The sequence below is a fragment of the Panthera tigris genome, chromosome D2 (genome assembly GCF_018350195.1).
Source record: "Panthera tigris isolate Pti1 chromosome D2, P.tigris_Pti1_mat1.1, whole genome shotgun sequence".
Classification (NCBI taxonomy): Eukaryota; Metazoa; Chordata; class Mammalia; order Carnivora; family Felidae; genus Panthera; species Panthera tigris.
In genome coordinates, this window is record NC_056670.1 from 7,100,771 (window position 1) to 7,119,327 (window position 18,557).

The 18,557-nt window shown below is 41.9% G+C and overlaps 1 protein-coding gene across 3 annotated transcripts in view; it reads right to left on the reverse strand.

Annotated features, from left to right (window-relative positions):
• Positions 1-3,042: 3,042 nt before the first annotated feature.
• Positions 3,043-18,557, reverse strand: part of ATAD1 (ATPase family AAA domain containing 1) — a 73,766-nt gene continuing 58,251 nt past the window's right edge. For all 3 annotated transcript variants that reach the window (XM_015536261.2, XM_042961250.1, XM_007079258.3), the window contains exons 7-10: positions 14,771-14,860; positions 11,917-11,967; positions 6,274-6,407; positions 3,043-4,452 (exon numbers count right to left, since the gene is read on the reverse strand). In XM_015536261.2, coding sequence (XP_015391747.1) covers positions 4,332-4,452; positions 6,274-6,407; positions 11,917-11,967; positions 14,771-14,860 — 396 coding nt within the window. In that variant the 3' untranslated portion in view covers positions 3,043-4,331. The remainder of the gene's footprint in view (positions 4,453-6,273; positions 6,408-11,916; positions 11,968-14,770; positions 14,861-18,557) is intronic.

Here is an 18,557-nt window from a genome sequence, read left to right on the forward strand (position 1 = left end):
AAAACCTTCTGGAGCTTTCTGTCCTCTAAGTCCACTTTTTTTTTTTTTTTACATTTGAGAGAGAGCGAGTGTGGGGGAGGGACAGAGAGAGGATCCCAAGCAGGATTCTTGATTAGACTTGCTCAAACCTACAAACCATGAGATCGTGACCTGAGCCAAGATCAAGAGCCGAATGCTCCCTAAGTCCAGTTTTTTACTTCCTTTTGAGCTCCTGAGCTCCCCCATACCCTTTCAAGTGAATTCTTCACTGCATAGGTCAGCTGTCTGGTTACCTAACCAGTACCCTTTACAAGACCAGGACTATGGCCCAGTAGACAATGCCTGTCTCGCTCAGATGTGTCTGCAAAGATATGTTTTGAGAGAGAGAGACAGAGAGACAGAGAGAGAGAGAGAGCAAGAACCCCAAGCAGGCTCTTCACGGAGCTCAGCACGGAGCCTGCCAAGGGGCTCAATCTTACAACCCTGGGATCATGACCTGAGCTGAAGTCAAGAGTCGGACGCTCAACTGACTGAGCCACCCAGGCGCCCCAGGAATTTGTTTTACTGGATGATATATCACCACCCCCCATTTGAGTATCTCGGTCATTCCTAGAATTTCTGGAAGCTATCCGTCTTCCAAACACAACACAGTGTTCTATTCTCAGTTCTAAGTTTTGCATGTCAGTAATTACTTAACTAGAGCTTTGGCTCTGGTTTTGAACTGAACTATCATGACTCACAAACTCACAAACTATCATGACACACTCCACACCAGCATGAACATTATTCACTGCGACTGTATTTCAAAGCCCAACAACTTACACCTAAAAGCATTCTCAAGCAGAGAACTATAAATATTAGACAATCACAAAAATGTACTCCCAGTCCAGTGTCCTATTTAGAATAAAATGCTTTTTTGAGAGAGAGACGGAACGTGTGCAGAGGGAGGGAGAGAGCATCCCAAGCGCTATGAGTGCAGAGCCCGACGCGGGGCTCGAGCCCACAATCCGTGAGATCATGACCTGAGCCAAAATTAAGAGCTGGACACTTAACTGATGGAGCCACCCAAGCTCCCCCAGTAGAGTGTTTTAGTAATGAGACCTTATGTGCTGTTAGTACTGACAGTGTTAGAAGTTACACGAGTGTTACTTAGGATGTTTTATTCTTACTCACATGAGTAAGTGATCGTGTTTAGGGCCGATCTCATTTACATCTGGCACCCGTGCTGTCCATCTTCTCGGTAGTTTCATGGAGTGGTGAGGAGGGCGTAACTTCCACCGACACGTGTAAACAGAGCTTTAATTTTTGACAAGATTAGTGAACTGTTTCACGGCTCAGTCTACAACATATTTAATAATGAAGGCCCTCTGAAGATTTGTCAGCTCTACATGGAACGATTCTATGGCTTCAAGGGCAGGATATATGCTCAGGATATCAGAATTCTATTCAATATTCTGACCTTGAGAAAAGCTAAAAGATAAATATCATCTGTTTTAGTTTCTTTATCCAGAAGAAAGTTACAATGTTCGTCTACAAACAACACAATGCCGATAAAAAAAAAAAAAAGAAAAAAATCCCCATCAATAAGGGAGGCACTCAACGCTTACTCAAGGCTTGAGCCATCCTCCTGGAACACCAAACCTTTAAGGTACAGCTGCTAAGTGATGTTAGGTCATTCTGGTCCACGTGGCATATTTCCAGGAACCCACCCAGCTCTTGACAGCATGGTGGGTTCTGGGTTGTCCTGCATTTGGGAGCTGAGAGGTAGAAGCAAAGGAAATCATAAAGAAGATACTGAGCTGCTTCCAATATGGAGTTCCCGAACTCTCCACAGAAAGGCCTGGAAAGAGTGTGAGACACACCAGACTCACCAGCCGTCTTCCAACGACGAGGGTGTCAGAAGCATCACACAGGTGATCATCTCTATCTCAGTCCCTAGAGTACGGGCCTGGGGATTCTGCAGGTGGAGTAAGCAGAGAGAATGCTCCGAACTTCAGCCTGCCAACAGATACGCACGTCGGTGGGTAAAAGTAAGAAACGAATACGGTGACGGCCCGCATTTGAGCGAGGACTGCTCTGGGGCCGGTGCTGAGCGCCTTACACGCACCGTCTCCTCACACCACCCCGTGGGTGGGCGCCACTGCAGCTCCATTTTGTGGAAGCGGAGGCTCAGAGATGTTAGGGGACTAGCGCGCAGGCAGAGGGTTAATTCACAGGGAGCCTGGATTAGCCACCTGGACGTCCACAGGGAGCCGCCCAACTCCACGTCCGGCGTGCATAACTGCCGCCCACGAGGGAATACCCGGGAACCTGGAGCCCAGCGACCTGTGTCAAATGCACGTCTACAGCGAGCACAGATTCTGTGACACTAAAAGCTCTCCGAAATGACATAAAGAAGGTTCCTCGACTACTGTAAGGCCCCAAGATGCCCGGATGAGTCACGATTGACGGGACCTAACTTCACGTGGTGATTAAAACCATGATAAACTTAGTAACTGTACTACTGGATGCTCTGAATTTAAGATAAAAAGAAAGGACATGAGAGATAGATCACCTCTTTTTTACACCAGTCTGCCATCAGAGTAAATGATTACTGAAATCCATCCTAAGGCAAAATAACGATAAGACCTGAGATTGCATGCTACTGAAGTGTGAAAGCTACTCAGCAAGATAAAACACTCCAAATGCAAGTTGATAAACTAAAAAACCCCCAGAAGATTTGTAACTTTGGAAGAAGACCAAGTGGAGAAAAATTAATAAAGAGGGACCTCTTTATTGTATGTTTATAAAATAATCGTATAATATAGTTATTAAAAACGGGAGACGAAACTTTTTATTTTTGATATCTTGTGTTTTGCAGTCAATTTTTAATCGTCTTCACAGTTTTTGAAACTTGCTTTTTGTCGTCCAGAGTACTTTCCGCAATCTCTACCCGCCCGCTACTCGCACAACCAAATAAACTCCCCAACAGGTTCAAGTGAGAGACCTACTATCAAATAAATTACTCTAATGACTCACGAATGAAGACTGAAGAGTTTCAAAGAAATACAATAAAAACAAAAATATATGGAGCATAATTTAATCTTTCAGATGGTTCACAGAAGGCACCTCAAGACCATATTGTGCCATTTTCCTCATGCGGTGTGTTTAAGGGCCTATAACAGAATTCTGGTTAGTGAAATTCTGGACAAAAAAAAAATGTTTCCTATGGAGGGCACACAGCATCGAATGACCACGGATACAATATGGGGACTCTGACGTGTGTATCTGTACTAACTAGGGCACAATTTATAATATGCTAAGAAAACTTTAAAAATCAAAGTCACAAAATGAGTATTTTTAGCACAGCTAGCAACAGCTACTTGTTTTAAACTATCATTCCATTTCTGATGACCAAATTATATTTGACCATAATTAAAAAACATAACTTTAAAATAACATTACAAAACCATGGCTACAACAGAACTACGTTCCATCAAATGAAGGAGAAGTCACAGATGTGTGCCGCATGGCACTGTAGTTTTTCAAAGCCCTTTGGAAAGGCTCCTCCAACCACGTTCACGTGTATCGACTGAAAACAGGCCTCTGCTCAGTGTGCTTCCAGAAAGACTTGAAATCCGTGTCGATCGTCCAAAAGCCTGACAACCACTCAATGCTGATCACTGATCAAGTATTTTTGTTGGATTTTCCGACCAGCGTAATAGTGGAGCCCCTTCTGAAGCAGAGACGTGGCGGACTCCGACTATTCCACTGCGGAGAAATGCTCAACTTAAAACGAAAGCGGACACAAGTGACAGCTGGAAATGGCTGAATCACTGTACCTTTACACACGACCAGAAATCTCAGTTCTGCTGTACACTATTTGGTACTTTTTGATTCAGTAGTTGGGGTAAAAAAAAGTTTCCGTATTCAAACATATCTACAGAGTATTGATATAAAATGTGTGAATATATACATTTAATACACACGCACGCACCCACTCACTCACTCACTCACTCACGTATCGAGAAACCAGCACTTACCCACATCCCTGTTTCCACGAATGACTCGACAAATCGTTACTTTAAGACCAGCTTAGATGCTCTGAGGCCGCAGCGTCCGGAGACAGAGGTCAGACGCGAGCCCGCACTCAGGCTGGATTAGACTGTTCCTCCTCATGATTTCTGACGAGTAGTAACACCGCTTATAGAACAACTACATCTCAATAACTTAGGAGTCAGAGTATAAAACCAGTGTCGTGAACATTTAACTCTCTCACGGCGTGAAGGACATTCCTGTTTTCATTCTATTTCCACTGATGATAAGAGTGCACCAAACTAGATCACACTGAACTGTACAAATGATCTTTACTCTTAATCTAAACAAACATGTGTCAAAACATTCTGAAATGCGGCGTCCTTGGATTTCTTCATCTTCTCAATCGCTCGATGCAGGTCCTGCTGTTGCACAGGCCGGATTTCATCTTCATCGCGGCTAAGACACAGACAAAACCGCCAGATGGTCAAATAACTTTCAAATACACCTCCCTAAAACATCCTCCTGAGATTAAGAAATGAAATCTTTGTCCCACCTAAGACCCCCAAGGACAGCCACAATTATGAGCTTCATGTGAATGCTTCCAGAATTTTCTGTGCAGACACAAGCTGGGGAGGATGTTTTTAGAAGCACGGGCTGCTGGGAGGGAGGGGGCCAAAATGGCCGGCTGTAACTCAGTGTTGCAGATGTGGTCATGAAAACCAAATGCCTCACACTAAGAACCAAATGCAGAATGTTGGCACAACGCGGAAATATTAGATAAAGGTGTGCAGTTTATGTGGGCGTAGAATTCCCATCAAGGAATCAAAAATTATTCCCATGAAAACTGAAATTAAAAGTAGCATTCTTGGGTATATATTCATGTACATATTTAGCATGTGACAAACTAAAAATAAAATTCTTTGCTGTTAGTAAAAAACCAACTAGCCTAAACCTCCCCTATTCAATAATGAGAAAAACAAAATCCAATATATAATGTCTCCTTGTAATTTACAAACATTTAGGGAAAAAGTTACGATAAGCCAAGTCTAAGACCCAGATTTTTCATCCTGACATATAAAATTTTCAAAGGCTTTGAGGACAGCAGAAAAATAGGACTTTCTTTATTAACGTAACTTATTCACACAAAACGTATTCATAAGTTGTTTCTCCTCCTCTCCTCATTTTCTTACACACAAGAATAAAAACCTTTGGCAAGTAGACTCTTGGCTCCGGTCAGAGGTCAAAAGTATTCCCAGCATCAGCATTAGGGGAGCTGGAATAATCCAGCAACAAATAAATGAAGTGAGCCTCTCCATAACGGGGCCCCAGGGAGCACTGAAGGCAGGTGCGGAACTAGGGCAAACATAGCTAACCTTTCTTTCTACACCAAGCGAAAGAGTTTTTGGTGAAGCTTGCCATGGCGATGCACCGTCATTAAAAACATGGTCATTAAGAACATGGCACCACCAGCATATCCAAGTCTCCTGGAGTGAGAGCCTCGGTGGCGGATGAGGGAGGAGGCCTTAGAAAAAGGGGCCAGAGGCAGAGAACTCATTCAACATGAGGCCCCAAAGTACAACAGTGTGCTAAGAGTTACAGGAACTCTTCATCAGAAGGTCAATACTCTGAAAAGAGGCTTAGAAACGCAGTGTTAGGCTGGCCCAGGGCAAGCGGCCTTCTGGGAAAGGTCCTTGCAGGACACAGTTCATGGGGGCGGACTTGAGCCGGCTCACTAGCGTCTCTGGTGAAACAGCCGGGCACAGAGCTGGTTTCTCAAACTCGTGCTCTGAAACGGCTTTCGAGTGAAGTTTGCCCCAGTGACAACAGTCTGTTTAGTACACGCATTACTGTTAACACACTGAAGTCTAATCCCCAGCAATGGCCCCCAGGCCCACTCACGGGGGAAATCCCTGGAAGAGCACAGGAAATGGAACTAGGACTTTCAAGTGCAAAGCAGTCCGGGAATCCTAGAGAACCCTCTTTCCTAGGAGTAAGTAAGCCTAAGCTGCCGTCGGCCTCCTGTGACCCAGTGCGGGGATTTTTGGCAAACGTGCGGCTTCTGTTTCTTCCTCTTCCTTCCAGAGCCTCCCCACAACCCCCGTCCCCAACTCGCTTTCAGAACTTCCCTTTAGGAAGAAAAAAGGGCAGTTCATAAAGTTGGGGAGATTGTTAATTCAAGTTCACCTTTTATTCCATAAGCAGAGTTGGTATTGTAAAGAAAAATAAGGGAAACCACCCTGAAAGGTCTAAAAGGGTCTGAGAAATAGGAGATGATACCTTTCTTCCGATGTAGAGTTAACATACTCCCGGACACACAGGAGGGCGGCGTCCCTGCACATCTCCTTCAGGTCACTGCCCGAGAAACCGTCCGTCTCCTGGGCGACTTCCAGCAGGTCCACGTGCCTGTCCACCTTTCACGAGGAAAAACAAACGTGAAAAGTGCTGCAGAGCATGAGCTAGCCACTGTCCTTCCACGTAAAGAATGTTGAGCATGTTGGAATAGTACGGAAGGAGAATCATCCAAAAATACTTTGTTTCTACTTTTCCTTTAGCCATAAAACCTGGAGTTTTGAAATCTAATTGTCATGAACTGCCATTACGACTGGAGTATTAAATAAAGCCTTACTCGATAGATCATGAAGCGAGAGGGAAGAACAGACACTCCAACACTGTCGGACTCTCCTTGGCGCCTCTTAGGAAGGTCCTGAGTTGCAGGACTGCATTCACCATTCTTGGCAAACAGCCCGCATCAAGTCCCGGGTCCATGACAGCAAACCTATCAACGGGCGCTTGCTTGCCCTTTGGCCGCAATGCTCTGTGTTTACCAGCCCAACACCCAGCGTAATAGTCTCGTTCCTCAACGTAAGCTTCGGTCACCGTCCTGGGCGCACAGCAGGCCTAGGAGAGTACACACTAGGCTTCCATGTAGGTTGAGAAGAGAAAATGAGCAAGAACGACGTCCTTGTATTAGATGATGCATACGTGTCACTCGCCACGCTAAGCACTCTGCATGTTAATTAGTTTCAGGGGACCCTGCCAGGCAGTGTTCTTGTTCTGAGGGAGCTTAAATACACTGCCCGAGGTCACACCAGAGCCGGGCTGTGGACACGCTGTGGTTAAGGTCCAGCCGAACTCTTCCCCTGCATAGCTGACCATCTGCCTTAACAACACTTACTTTCTTCCACCGACCTGAAATGCCACCTCTGTGAGTTATTAAATGCCCACTGGGTAAGCCCCAGTGTTTGAGTAACACTGGCAACCGTGCACGAGACTGGGACGCCAGACGGTGTGGGGTCTACAGTCAGCTCTGCAACTGTGACCTCACGCGACGCCGGTCTCCTCATCTCTAAAAGTGGGGGTTGAATGAGGAGATACCCCACATTCTTTGTGAACAGAAGTGAACGCAGGAGGTAGGTGTGGGGCTGGCAGTAGAGCTAAGCGAAAAAAATGGTAAACACGGAACTAAATAAGTTTTAATAGGGGCGCCTTGGGGGGCTCAGTTGGTTGGGCATCAGACTTCGGCTCAGGTCATGACCTCACGGTTGGTGGGTTCAAGCCCCGCATCGGTTTGTGAGTTCGAGCCCCACATCGGGCTCTGTGCTGACAGTTCAGAGCCTGGAGCCTGCTTCAGATTCTGTGTCTTCCTCTCTCTCGCTGCCCCTCCCCCACTCGTACTCTGTCTCTCAAAAATAAACATCAAAAAATTTTTTTAATAAATAAAGCAAGCAAGCAAGCTTTAATACATACACAGTAGTGACAGTCATTTAAAATTTGGGGTGGGGAAACAACGTGGAACTAAAATGTGAGACACAGAACATGTGAGACAGGGAACATCCACGCAGAAACATTTGAAGTAAAATTATAGTATCAGGAAGAGGGAGGAAATAGTGTTAACCTGGACTATAGGTATATATAAAAAAATTTTAAGGGTACCCGTAAAAGATAAAAAGAGAATGTGTACCTTCCGAAACAGCAGAAGAAGAGGAAAAAAGGGAAGAAAACACAAGAGTGGGGGTGGGTGGGCAAAAAACAAAAAGCATAATACATAGAAAGTACTAGAGTAAGAAAGAATGAATCAGAGCTTATCAGTGATCCCCACAAATGCAAATAGGCTAGGCTGGTGAAAGCCCATTAGACTGTATAAAAAACCAAAATGCAGTTAATTTGAGGTTTAGAATGGTCACACCCCGTCCAAGGGGAAAATAAAACAGATTTGGTGTTCAGTTTTAAAAGAAAAAAAGTTCAAAACAAAAGGTTGAGAAAGGACAGACAAGGCAAATATTAACCAAAAGAAAGCTAATTTAGTTCTATTCTCATCAGATCAATAGAATTTTACTCAACACACATAATTTGGAATAGAAATCATTAAATAATAAAAAAATAATACATCAGAAAAATACAACAACTCTGCACTGATATGCATTTAATAAAATATGGCCCTGAAATACATACAGCAGAAATGAACATAAGGACAGGGTGAGATGGACAAATGCACAGTAATACTGGGAGATGTTTTCTTTAAGATCTTAAGTAATCTCTACACGCAGCATGGTGCTCGAACTCACAGCCCCCGAGACTGACAGTCCCAATCTCGAGTGAACTCCCGTATCATGTACTGATGGATCAGACAGTGAGCACTTCTAGGTACAGTGAGCGCCTGTGATCTGATGTACACAACAGAAAACATGACGAACTCACTACGGGACTTCTGTATAATTTGGATATTGGTCCCCTGTTGGTCACAGGGTTGTAAATCTGTTCCCGGGGGCTTTTCTTTCATTCTGTGCATGTTACCTCGTCATGCTTCTGATTATAATCAGACCTGTCTATTCTCTTCCTGGGAAGCATACGCTCCCTTGTATCTGACAACCCTTCTTACTTGTGCACAAACACACGGCACCAGACATGCAAGAATCTAATTTCTCTACAGTTTGTAAAACTCACGGAAGAGTAAAAATAACCTACACCTGCACACGCATCACGTGTCCATCCACACACAACCACGAAACAAATTTCCACTACCCATCAGGACAACGGGCTACCAGTGACAGTGACTGCAGGACATGGGAAGCAAACATGTTAAGATCACCCGTTAAATCCGGGTGGTGGATATAAGGTTGTGTCTGTGTATACAATATTCCATACATTAAAAAAACTACTTAAGAGGGGCGCCTGGGTGGCTCAGTCGTTTAAGCGTCTGACTTCAGCTCAGGTCGTGATCTCACGGTTTGCGGGTTCCAGCCCCGTGTCAGGCTCTGTGCTGACAGCTCAGAGCCTGGAGCCTGCTTCGGATTCTAGGTCTCCCTCTCTCTCTGTCCCTCCCCTGCTCACACACACTCTCTCTCTCTCAAAAATAAACAGTAAAAAAAATAAGGGGCGCCTGGGTGTCTCGGTTGAGTGGCTGACTTCAGCTCAGGTCATGATCTCACAGTTTGTGAGTTCGAGCCCCGCGTCGGGCTCTGTGCTGACAGCAGGCCTGGAGCCTGCTTCGGATTCTGCGTCCCCCCCCACCCTCCGTCCCTCCCCTGCTCATGCTCTGTCTCTCCCCCTCTCTCAAAAATAAACATTAAAAAATAAAACATTAAAAAAAACCTACTTAACACCTTCCAAATTGTACTCTGAAATATTAACAATCTGTCTTCCTCACTTAAACAATCAACGCCTCCACCCCATCTTTTGGCCATACTTTGTTGGGCCACACTATGTTCTAACCACTCACAAATCTTGTGCACGACACAGCGATAAAGTTACAAAGCGATAAAGATGAACAAAGCAACTTTGAGAAAATATCAAAGAGGAGAAGATTCCAGGCAGCGGGGGAGCAAGATGAACAGAGGCAGCATGCCATAATGGTTGAGAGAAAGGCTCCATCACTACTTTGCTACATCGGCCTGGGCAATTTATTATAGAACTTCTCTGAGTTTCGGTTTCCTCAACGTAAAATAGTATCAACATGTGCTCCTCAGATGAACTGAGGATTAAGTAAAACAATGTAAATCTCACCACTATGCTAGGTACACAGCAAATAATCGGAAAGTAACCCTTTTTATAACAGCTAGTAGATAAACCATAAAGTCATGGGAACTGTTTTCATTAGGCATTCCTTACACCCGTGCCGAATGTCATCCTAAAAGGATTTCCAAAGGTGCTACTCTTAAAAAAAAAAAAAAAAAAAAAAAAAAAAAAAAAAAAAGGAATAGATATTCCTTGATATAGATATTCCATTGAATAGATATTCAATGACAGTAATGAATTATTGTCCTTTTTTTGTTAAGTGTAATAATGGTTATGAGATTAAGTCAAAAAAGAAAAGAATTATTTCTTTTAGAAGTGAAACTAAAATATTCACAGATGCAGTGCAATGGGAAACCTGGGGAGTGGGGAAGTAGGGCAGCGAGGGGCACAATCACCCTGACAGTGATTCATGGAGGAAAACCACAAAATACAAGCAACCCGCCCTATGGGAATCTATCAGGTTTTTTAGTTTGGACAGCAAGTTCAAGGAGTGAGTTTATTTTATTTACTTATTTTGTTTAAGTAAGCCCTATGCCTGATGTGGTGCTTGAACTCATGACCCCGCAATCAAGAGTCGTGTGTTCCACCGACTCAGCCAGCCAGGCGCCCCTCAAATAGAGCTTAGATACAAAGTTTAGGATGGTGAAGAATGCCATGTTATTCAAACCTCAGAAGCCAAAAACGGGGGAAAAGAATCCAGCAAGTTAAGAAAAACAAACCAGGAAAAAATACTTCAAATCATATCAACTAAGAGAATTCTCTCTAATATATTAGAGTTCCTATAAATCCCTAAGCACAAGAACACTGCAACAGAAAAATCGGCCAAGAATATGAATGGGTGTTTCACAGAAAAAAACCTCAAGAGGCTCTTAAACACGAAATGCTCATTTCATCCTTAAGAATACAATGAGATACCATTCTCCACCTAGATCACGGGGGCACAAAGCCCCACCGCATTCGTCGGCAAGGCAGCCGGGGAGGCGCTAAGGCTGCTGGTGTGAGAGTACATCAGCGCGGAATCTGGCAAGAGCCACCAGAATTCTAAATCAGATCCTGTGATCTAGCAATTCCTTTTCTGGAAAATCACCCCTACTAACATCCCTGGACAAGTGCGAAGTGACATATGTTCAAGGTTGTTATTCAATACGGCATTTTTGTGGTAGTAAAAGACTGGAATCAACCTGAATGTTCTTCAGTATGGCACTGATTTAATGAGCCGTGGTATATCCAGACAGTGGAGTCCTATGCAACGCAAAAACGAGAGAGAGAACGAGAGAGAGCGACTGAGCGCACAGAGTAAAGACACTATCTGCTAATATGGAAAGGTCTGCAAGATGAGTGACAAAAGCAATGCACAGGACAGGGTATGCAGTCTATTAATATGGCTTATGTAGGAAAAGGAAAAGGAGTAACAGTATATCCTACGTGCTGTTACAGACTGGGTCATCTGAAGGGACACAGAAGAAATGTAGGAGGAGAAGTGGGATTCTTCTCTGAATACCATTTAACGTACATGTTTTAATTCTGAAGGATGTGACCTTAAATACAGAACCCATTTAAATTTTGATTATCATACCCTTTTAAATCTCAACTGCAACTTCAAAAAATATCGTAATCAAATAAATAAAACCCATACTGCTGTACAAAAATAAATGTATCTTATATAACTGAAGAACAGCCTAAAAATATCAAAGATATGAAACACAGCACTTTAAAAAAAAGCAGACCATCTTTAATTAGTTCAAATGGACCATGGCTAATGCGTTACATGAACGGCCAACAGTTTTACAGTGATTTATGTCAAGTACAAAGCTGTTTATTCTCCAATTACTTTTTCATTTCTAAAACGGTTTTATGAACGTAAACATATTTACAGGTTGGGGGAAAATGTAATTTTCTACTTACGTTTTCATTTTTCAAGATGAGTCTCAGGATTGCTTCTCTTTGTTTCAGAGCCTAAAACCAGAATCATTTCCAGTTAGCATTTAACAAAACTAAGGATCAACTAGTTTTCGTGATATTTCTTCTTTCCTCTGTAAACTATCTGACAATACTTGCAGGAAACGCCAGAAACTCTAACAAAAATCATAAAATATGTTGGCTAAGCAAGGTCTAGATTCTAGACTCTAGAGTAATTGTGGTCAACCTACTGAACTCCTGTCTTCTTATTCTGAACCCCCAGCGATCAGCACAATGTCTGGGAAACAACATGCCCTTCAATGTCTTTCCTCTACGGCTCTGGCAAACGTCCTTTTCTTCATTTACACAATTGGACAGGATGGCGGCGATGTAGGCTCGGTTCCTCCACGTCTGCCCACCGCTCCCTCACTCGCTAATTTATACCAGTCAGTGTTTGTTTGGCGTTGGCGGTACACGTGTTTGTATACTTTCCACCCGAGCGATGGCTCACATTATATCACAGAACAGGCATTTTGATAGGATACCTTACATAGAAAGTAAATATAAAGGCTTTAAAAATGTATTATGGCTGAACTCATTCTTGTTCTCACAACCACTGAAGACACAGCTGGTTACCACCAGTATCAAATCAAATGACCGGGAAAAACGCAACCGAACCCTGCTGTTCCCGTAATTCAAGATGGTTAAGTATGAAGGTAAATTTGGTATGTTATGTGATGACCAATGACTACTCTTTGTGAATAACCACTCAATTTGGAGAAGAGTTTTAAGGTAAGGTTAATCAGATACTTCGACATCAGAGTTCTGCGATAAGAAGAAAATTACCCTATAGAGTATATGTATCCACTAAAAATGGAATGAAAAGGGGGTTACAAAATCCCAGTTTGTACATTAACAGCATACAAATTTGTAACAAGTTTGACAACCCATTTTGGTAACTAACACAATTAATATGTTAAAATGAGAACTGTAGTAAAGGCTACCTTGTGAGTTGTTGTATCCTTGTTCTATTCTACTGTGTATCAAAAACCTGTTTCCTGTCGGACTCCAGACAGAGATTCCATCAATGTAATCTTTGTCTTCAGATCCACCGAGGGAAGGAAATTAATTTTCTTTAAAAACGTCCTGCTGTCTTGCCAACGCAAAAGCCCGATTCATAGGCAAGGCAGACAAAAGCCACGTAAACCTGGAGGCAGCCTACTTCTCCAGCCTCGGGTCCCTCTGCTTCCCGGACGCCCTGCCTGAACTACCCCCAGAGTCTCAGCAAATACACATTACCTTTCACACATTCTTGCCTTTGCTCGCCTCCCCCGCGTATCAAACTCCTGCCATCCTGGATTCTGTAAAGCTTACTACTACTCAGACAGAATTAGTGGTTTTCAGCATCATTTCAGGGTCTCAGTTCTTCAAACATTCTTTTGGTAAGTATCTTTTATGTCATTCATTTACGTGTCTGCCTCCCGTGCCACCCAGAGCTAAGGACAGGGGCCGTGCTCCATTCCCCGGAGTCTGGTGGGTGCCTGACACAACCCAGTGCTCAACGCTAGTCACACTAAATAAATTTAGTGTGAATTTCAGCAAGGTGAATTTCTCCATTGCTGTAGCAGGTGAATCTTCTAAGAGCGGCACACTCTGAGCATGTTCTCTCTCTGAGAGGCCGAGGTCTTAGCTACAGCAAATAACTGATCAGAGTAAGAGGCCACAACCCTCAATTTTAGGAAACCACGTTTATTGCCACACACTGGTACGTTGTGGGATACACAGTGGGACAGATGTTTTTTAGCCAGAGACTCTCAGGGGTATTATAATCTTTTATTTCAAAATTTGAAAGGATTGACACTAAAAATTCCTCTACACAGCTATACATGTAACACGCGGACTGACTGTATGGTGCGCATTTTCAATGATCAACCCTGTTTTTTCCCTCTTCCATCGAAAGGCACCCAAAATTCAAGATTTGAGGATTCTGTGCAAAAATTATGTAGAGTACCAGTAAGTTATAATCGCCTACTCGAGGGTACTTCTTAACTGACAGAAAAGGATGCTAGAAAGAAGATAGCCCTGGTCCAGTACACCCTTACATCTACATTAAGTTAAAGTGTAATATCTTAGCCACTGGTTAATCATTAATCCTATCAAAGGGAAACACAGATTACAATCGACAACAATCAATCAGATAAATCCAGTTCTTGTCAGCCTTCTGCACATGATCTTAGCCAAAAGGCCGAGAAGCGACTTGTCAGCCTTCTGAACAGAACAATTCTTTAACCCCATCCCTCCGAATTTTATCCTGTGCCAAACCAAAATTATAACTTCAATTTTCTATGTACTTTCTCAGACAACGTGCTACAGTCTAAAGAAAATCAAACAGGTGGCTAAGCACACGAGGTAAGTATAGACTCTGAAGGGAAGCAAATGACACTCATCTTAGGAAAGAAAGAAGAAAAAAAGCAAGACAGAGTGGAAAGGACAAATAATTATAGGGACTCTTACCCCATTCCTTTCCTGCCTGCCATAAATAGTAAGTCAATCCTATTAAAAAAAGATCATTCCTGGGGTGCCTGGGTGGATCAGTCAAATGCCTCACTTCAGCTCAGGTCATGATCTCACAGTTCATGGGTTCGAGCCCCGCGTTAGGCTCAGTGCTGACAGCTCAGAGCCTGGAGCCTGGAGCCTGCTAAAGATTCTGTGTCTCCCTCTCTCTCTGCCCCTCTCCCACTTGCACTCTGTCTCTCTCCAAAATAAAAAATAAACATTAAAAAAATTAAAAACCAAATCATTCCTTTCCTGTAAAAAGCTGAGTGTCTAACAATACACAACATCAATCACAAGCACTTACAGGCTGGTTGATATGAAACCTCGTAGGCATTCTTCTCATTATGGCCGAGTCAAGGTCCTGAGGACGGTTGGTGGCCCCCATAACTATGACCTGGGTGGGCATAGAAAGAAAACACAAGGCATTAAATCCACTGATAATGCACCTTTTAGGATATTACTACTAGGGCTTAGAAGCTATGGAAAAATAAGGAGTGTTTACATCTTCTTTAAAAAATGACTTTAATCTAGTATTACTCAAAAATTTATACATACAAGTCAAAGTTAATCCTAAATGGATCCAATGATGGCAAAAGTGGTAAGACTGATGCATTTCACCAGAATTTTAGTAACTAATATACTGTTTAGTTACTGAAGAATTATGAAGATTTAAAATAAAAAGTATTTTGCAATATATGGTTGCTCAGTGGCTACACACTGAATAACTAAAAGCCATTTAGGTTACAGCTTGGGAGTCTATACAGGGGATACTTCGCGTCCTTCGATACTAAAATTAAATCATTTCCCCTGAGTCTAAGGATTCTGGTGACGGTAACAGGTATCGTGTACTTTTACCTCTAGATTTCACACCACTATCTCATGGCACTGTCAGCCCTGCCGGTGATGTCTTCTCAATGCTACAATAAAACCTCAAGTGATCAAACTTTCAACAAGGGCAAAAATTAATCAGACAAATGCTGGGCAGAATTTAAAAAAGAAAAAAGAATTAGGTGCTTGGCTGGCTCAGTCCGTAGTGTGTGTGACTCTTGACCTTGGAGTTGTGAGTTTGAGCCCCATGTTGGGGGTAGAGATTACTGAAAAAATAATTAATTTTTAAAAAAAGAAAAGAAAATGCTGGTGACCTGCCAATCTCTGGGCCTATGTCACTTTACTCATAAAGGATATAGACATGAAAAATCAATGCAAATAAAGACAGAGATATCCAAAATAAGTTAATTTCTGGAAGCCCTCAATATTAGCATTATTGTTGGTATTTTTTATATAACCCAATAACAGCCCACATCTGCTACCCAAAATGAAATTTATCAGTATTCTAATGGAAACTTTTCTTTAATATAATTTTATTTCAGCCTAAGAGGTTCTCAATTTCTGAAATAATCTGAAATCTAACTTCCAGAACATGCTGAAAGATCCATTAAACCTTACATTCTACTTCTACTCTACATTTAATGACATTCAAGAGACAAATTATTTTCAATTTAACTGTTGACAGGTTGCCACCTAGAGGGAAAAAATGTAAATACAAAGGTAAATTTGAGAAATGTTAGTTCCACAATATAATGCAATTTTGTATTTAAATTAAGTGGTCCTAAAATCAAAATATTAAGGCTCTTACCTATTTTTCAAATTTATTGACTTTCCACAACCCTATAAAATTAGTAAAGTAAAATTTCCATCAAATGTAAAACAAAGAAGCCCTAAAAGTGACCAAAGGAACTAAATGCATAAGATAATGTATGAGTAGAAGAACATCTTGAGATACAGTATACATTATGTGTTAGAAGAGGTTCAAAGTGATTTGGAAGCTTGCGGAAGACTGACCACATCAACTTAAAATAAAAACAAAGCAAAACCCAGTATGGCAGATGGGACGCTAAAAATTAGGATCAAGGAGTCTAAACAAATCCAGCACAACACAGTCTAATGGATACATACAGGATGATACAGGTACTCAGGATGAAGAAAAAGCAAGTGATTCAAACTACCTGCTTCCCTTAAAGAAGCTCTTTCAAGCAGTGATTTTAAGGGGCAAAAACGGATCAACTGCACACACACATCTTAACTCTAGTGCAAATGAGCAAAAATCCAAAATGGGAAGAAACAGTACTGTTTTAGTGTTTAAGCAGAAAAATTAGTGCTTTGGTTGACTTTTTAGAATCTTTACAACATGTGATGCTTTATCATTTAACATTTCAAACAATCAGATCTAAAAATATGCCTGAAACCTTTACCTACGTCAGCAACTACCCTACATACACAGTTAAGTTGTATGTCTCATGTCTTAGCAGATGAAGAACATGTCATCAGGTACCTCTGACCCCCAGTGTGGGTGGTGGCTACCTCAGACCCCCAGTGCCGGTGGCGGGTACCTTTGGACCCCCAGGGCCGGAAGTGGGTACCTCGGACCCCCAGTGCGGGTGGCGGGTCTGACTGGGCCACTCGGCTACCTCTGTTTCCACTGTAGGATATCACACATACAAGAAAAAGCTGGGGTACTGGGCTTGATCCGTAACCACAGAATAGATAATTTTAGAGAAAGCCGGACTGGTTCGTTCATATGAAAGAATATGTCTAAAACTAATATTCAAGTTAACATCAATTTTAATCCCCTCAACGCACAAAAAAGGTTGAAAAAATTTGTCAGCTTTATAAAAAATTAACATCTTCATTTGCTAGGAAGGTTTATCACAGTGAAAACAGTACATTGTTACTATCAGTGTAATAAAGAATGACGGTTCTGAAAACTCAGTGTTGTTTCATATCAGAACCATGCTGTGTGGCTCTGGAGAATACTTCATCCAAATGCTATTTTCTTCACTTCTAAAACTACACTGTGATACGAAATAATATTAAACGATTTTCTCTTACATGGGCTAACTATTCAATAGTCTAAGTGTTTTCAATACTGTTGCTTAGGAGGATCATCAGTTTTTGGAAACCTGTAAACTATTCCCATTTTGAACAGATTTATTAGCACCAATTACTAATAACATTGTTTCTATTACCATCACCTAAATTTACAGATGTTGTACTTTGTTTTCTATCACCCAAACACTAACGGCAACTTTCCCTCATAATGAAATTATATTTTCATAAAGGTGATGTAGAAGGAGGACATGTGGCTTAATATTCTCTTTAAGGATGGTGTTTTAATTTTTGATTTATGGTAATGTGGTGGATGTAGGAGATCCTTAAGCCCTCCAGCTATAAAACAAAAATAATAAAGTATAAAAAAATCTCAATCAATCAACAAATCTGCAAAAATGTGAAGGAATTAAGATAAGGCCAACAGTGAAGTCTACACATAAGGGAGGCAAGGGAGGGTAGAAGCTGCCCACGTACCACACAGAAATGTACAGATCTTACGCAGTGGGGCTTGCACTGGACACCTTACAGGCTTAATGGTAAGAGGCCACCCTACATAAAGCTGGGACTCATGAAGTAGGAGGGTCTGAAAACAGTGTGAAATATTAGAAAACGCATTCAGTAGAGTCAAGATTTGGTTCTTGGTCAGATGTATAAACACACACACACACACACACAAAATCCCTACGATTTCATGGTTCTTCACCAGCTAACCTGGATCTCAGACCTGAATTTACCTAGTGTTGAAAAAAATCTGGCAGAAGACAAAAAAAAATCCTCTGAGGAGCAACAGACCTTCAACATAGGTTCCAAAAATCTATGCACACGGTTTTACCAAATATGACTTTTCCCATGAAATCACAAAACACACAAGCAAAAACCACATAAAGTCAAAGTACAGAACCAGATGTATAGTCATATGTTAGAATTGCTGAATAGACTATAAAATTAGTATGTTAACATATTTAAAGGAATAAAAAAAATCACATAGCAAATACTTGTTAACTGGTACTAAGTTATACCAGGCAAGTTATAAGCACTTCACTTCCTTAAAACCATTCACCAGTTTGTAGTGGATGCTATCCTTCCCTTTTTTATAGACAGTACTCCCTCCATTCAGATACAAAGTGACTGTATTATCTGATCAAGGTCACACAGCTAGTTGATGCCAGGACTCTGGTTCTCTAATCCAATTGGAAACATGA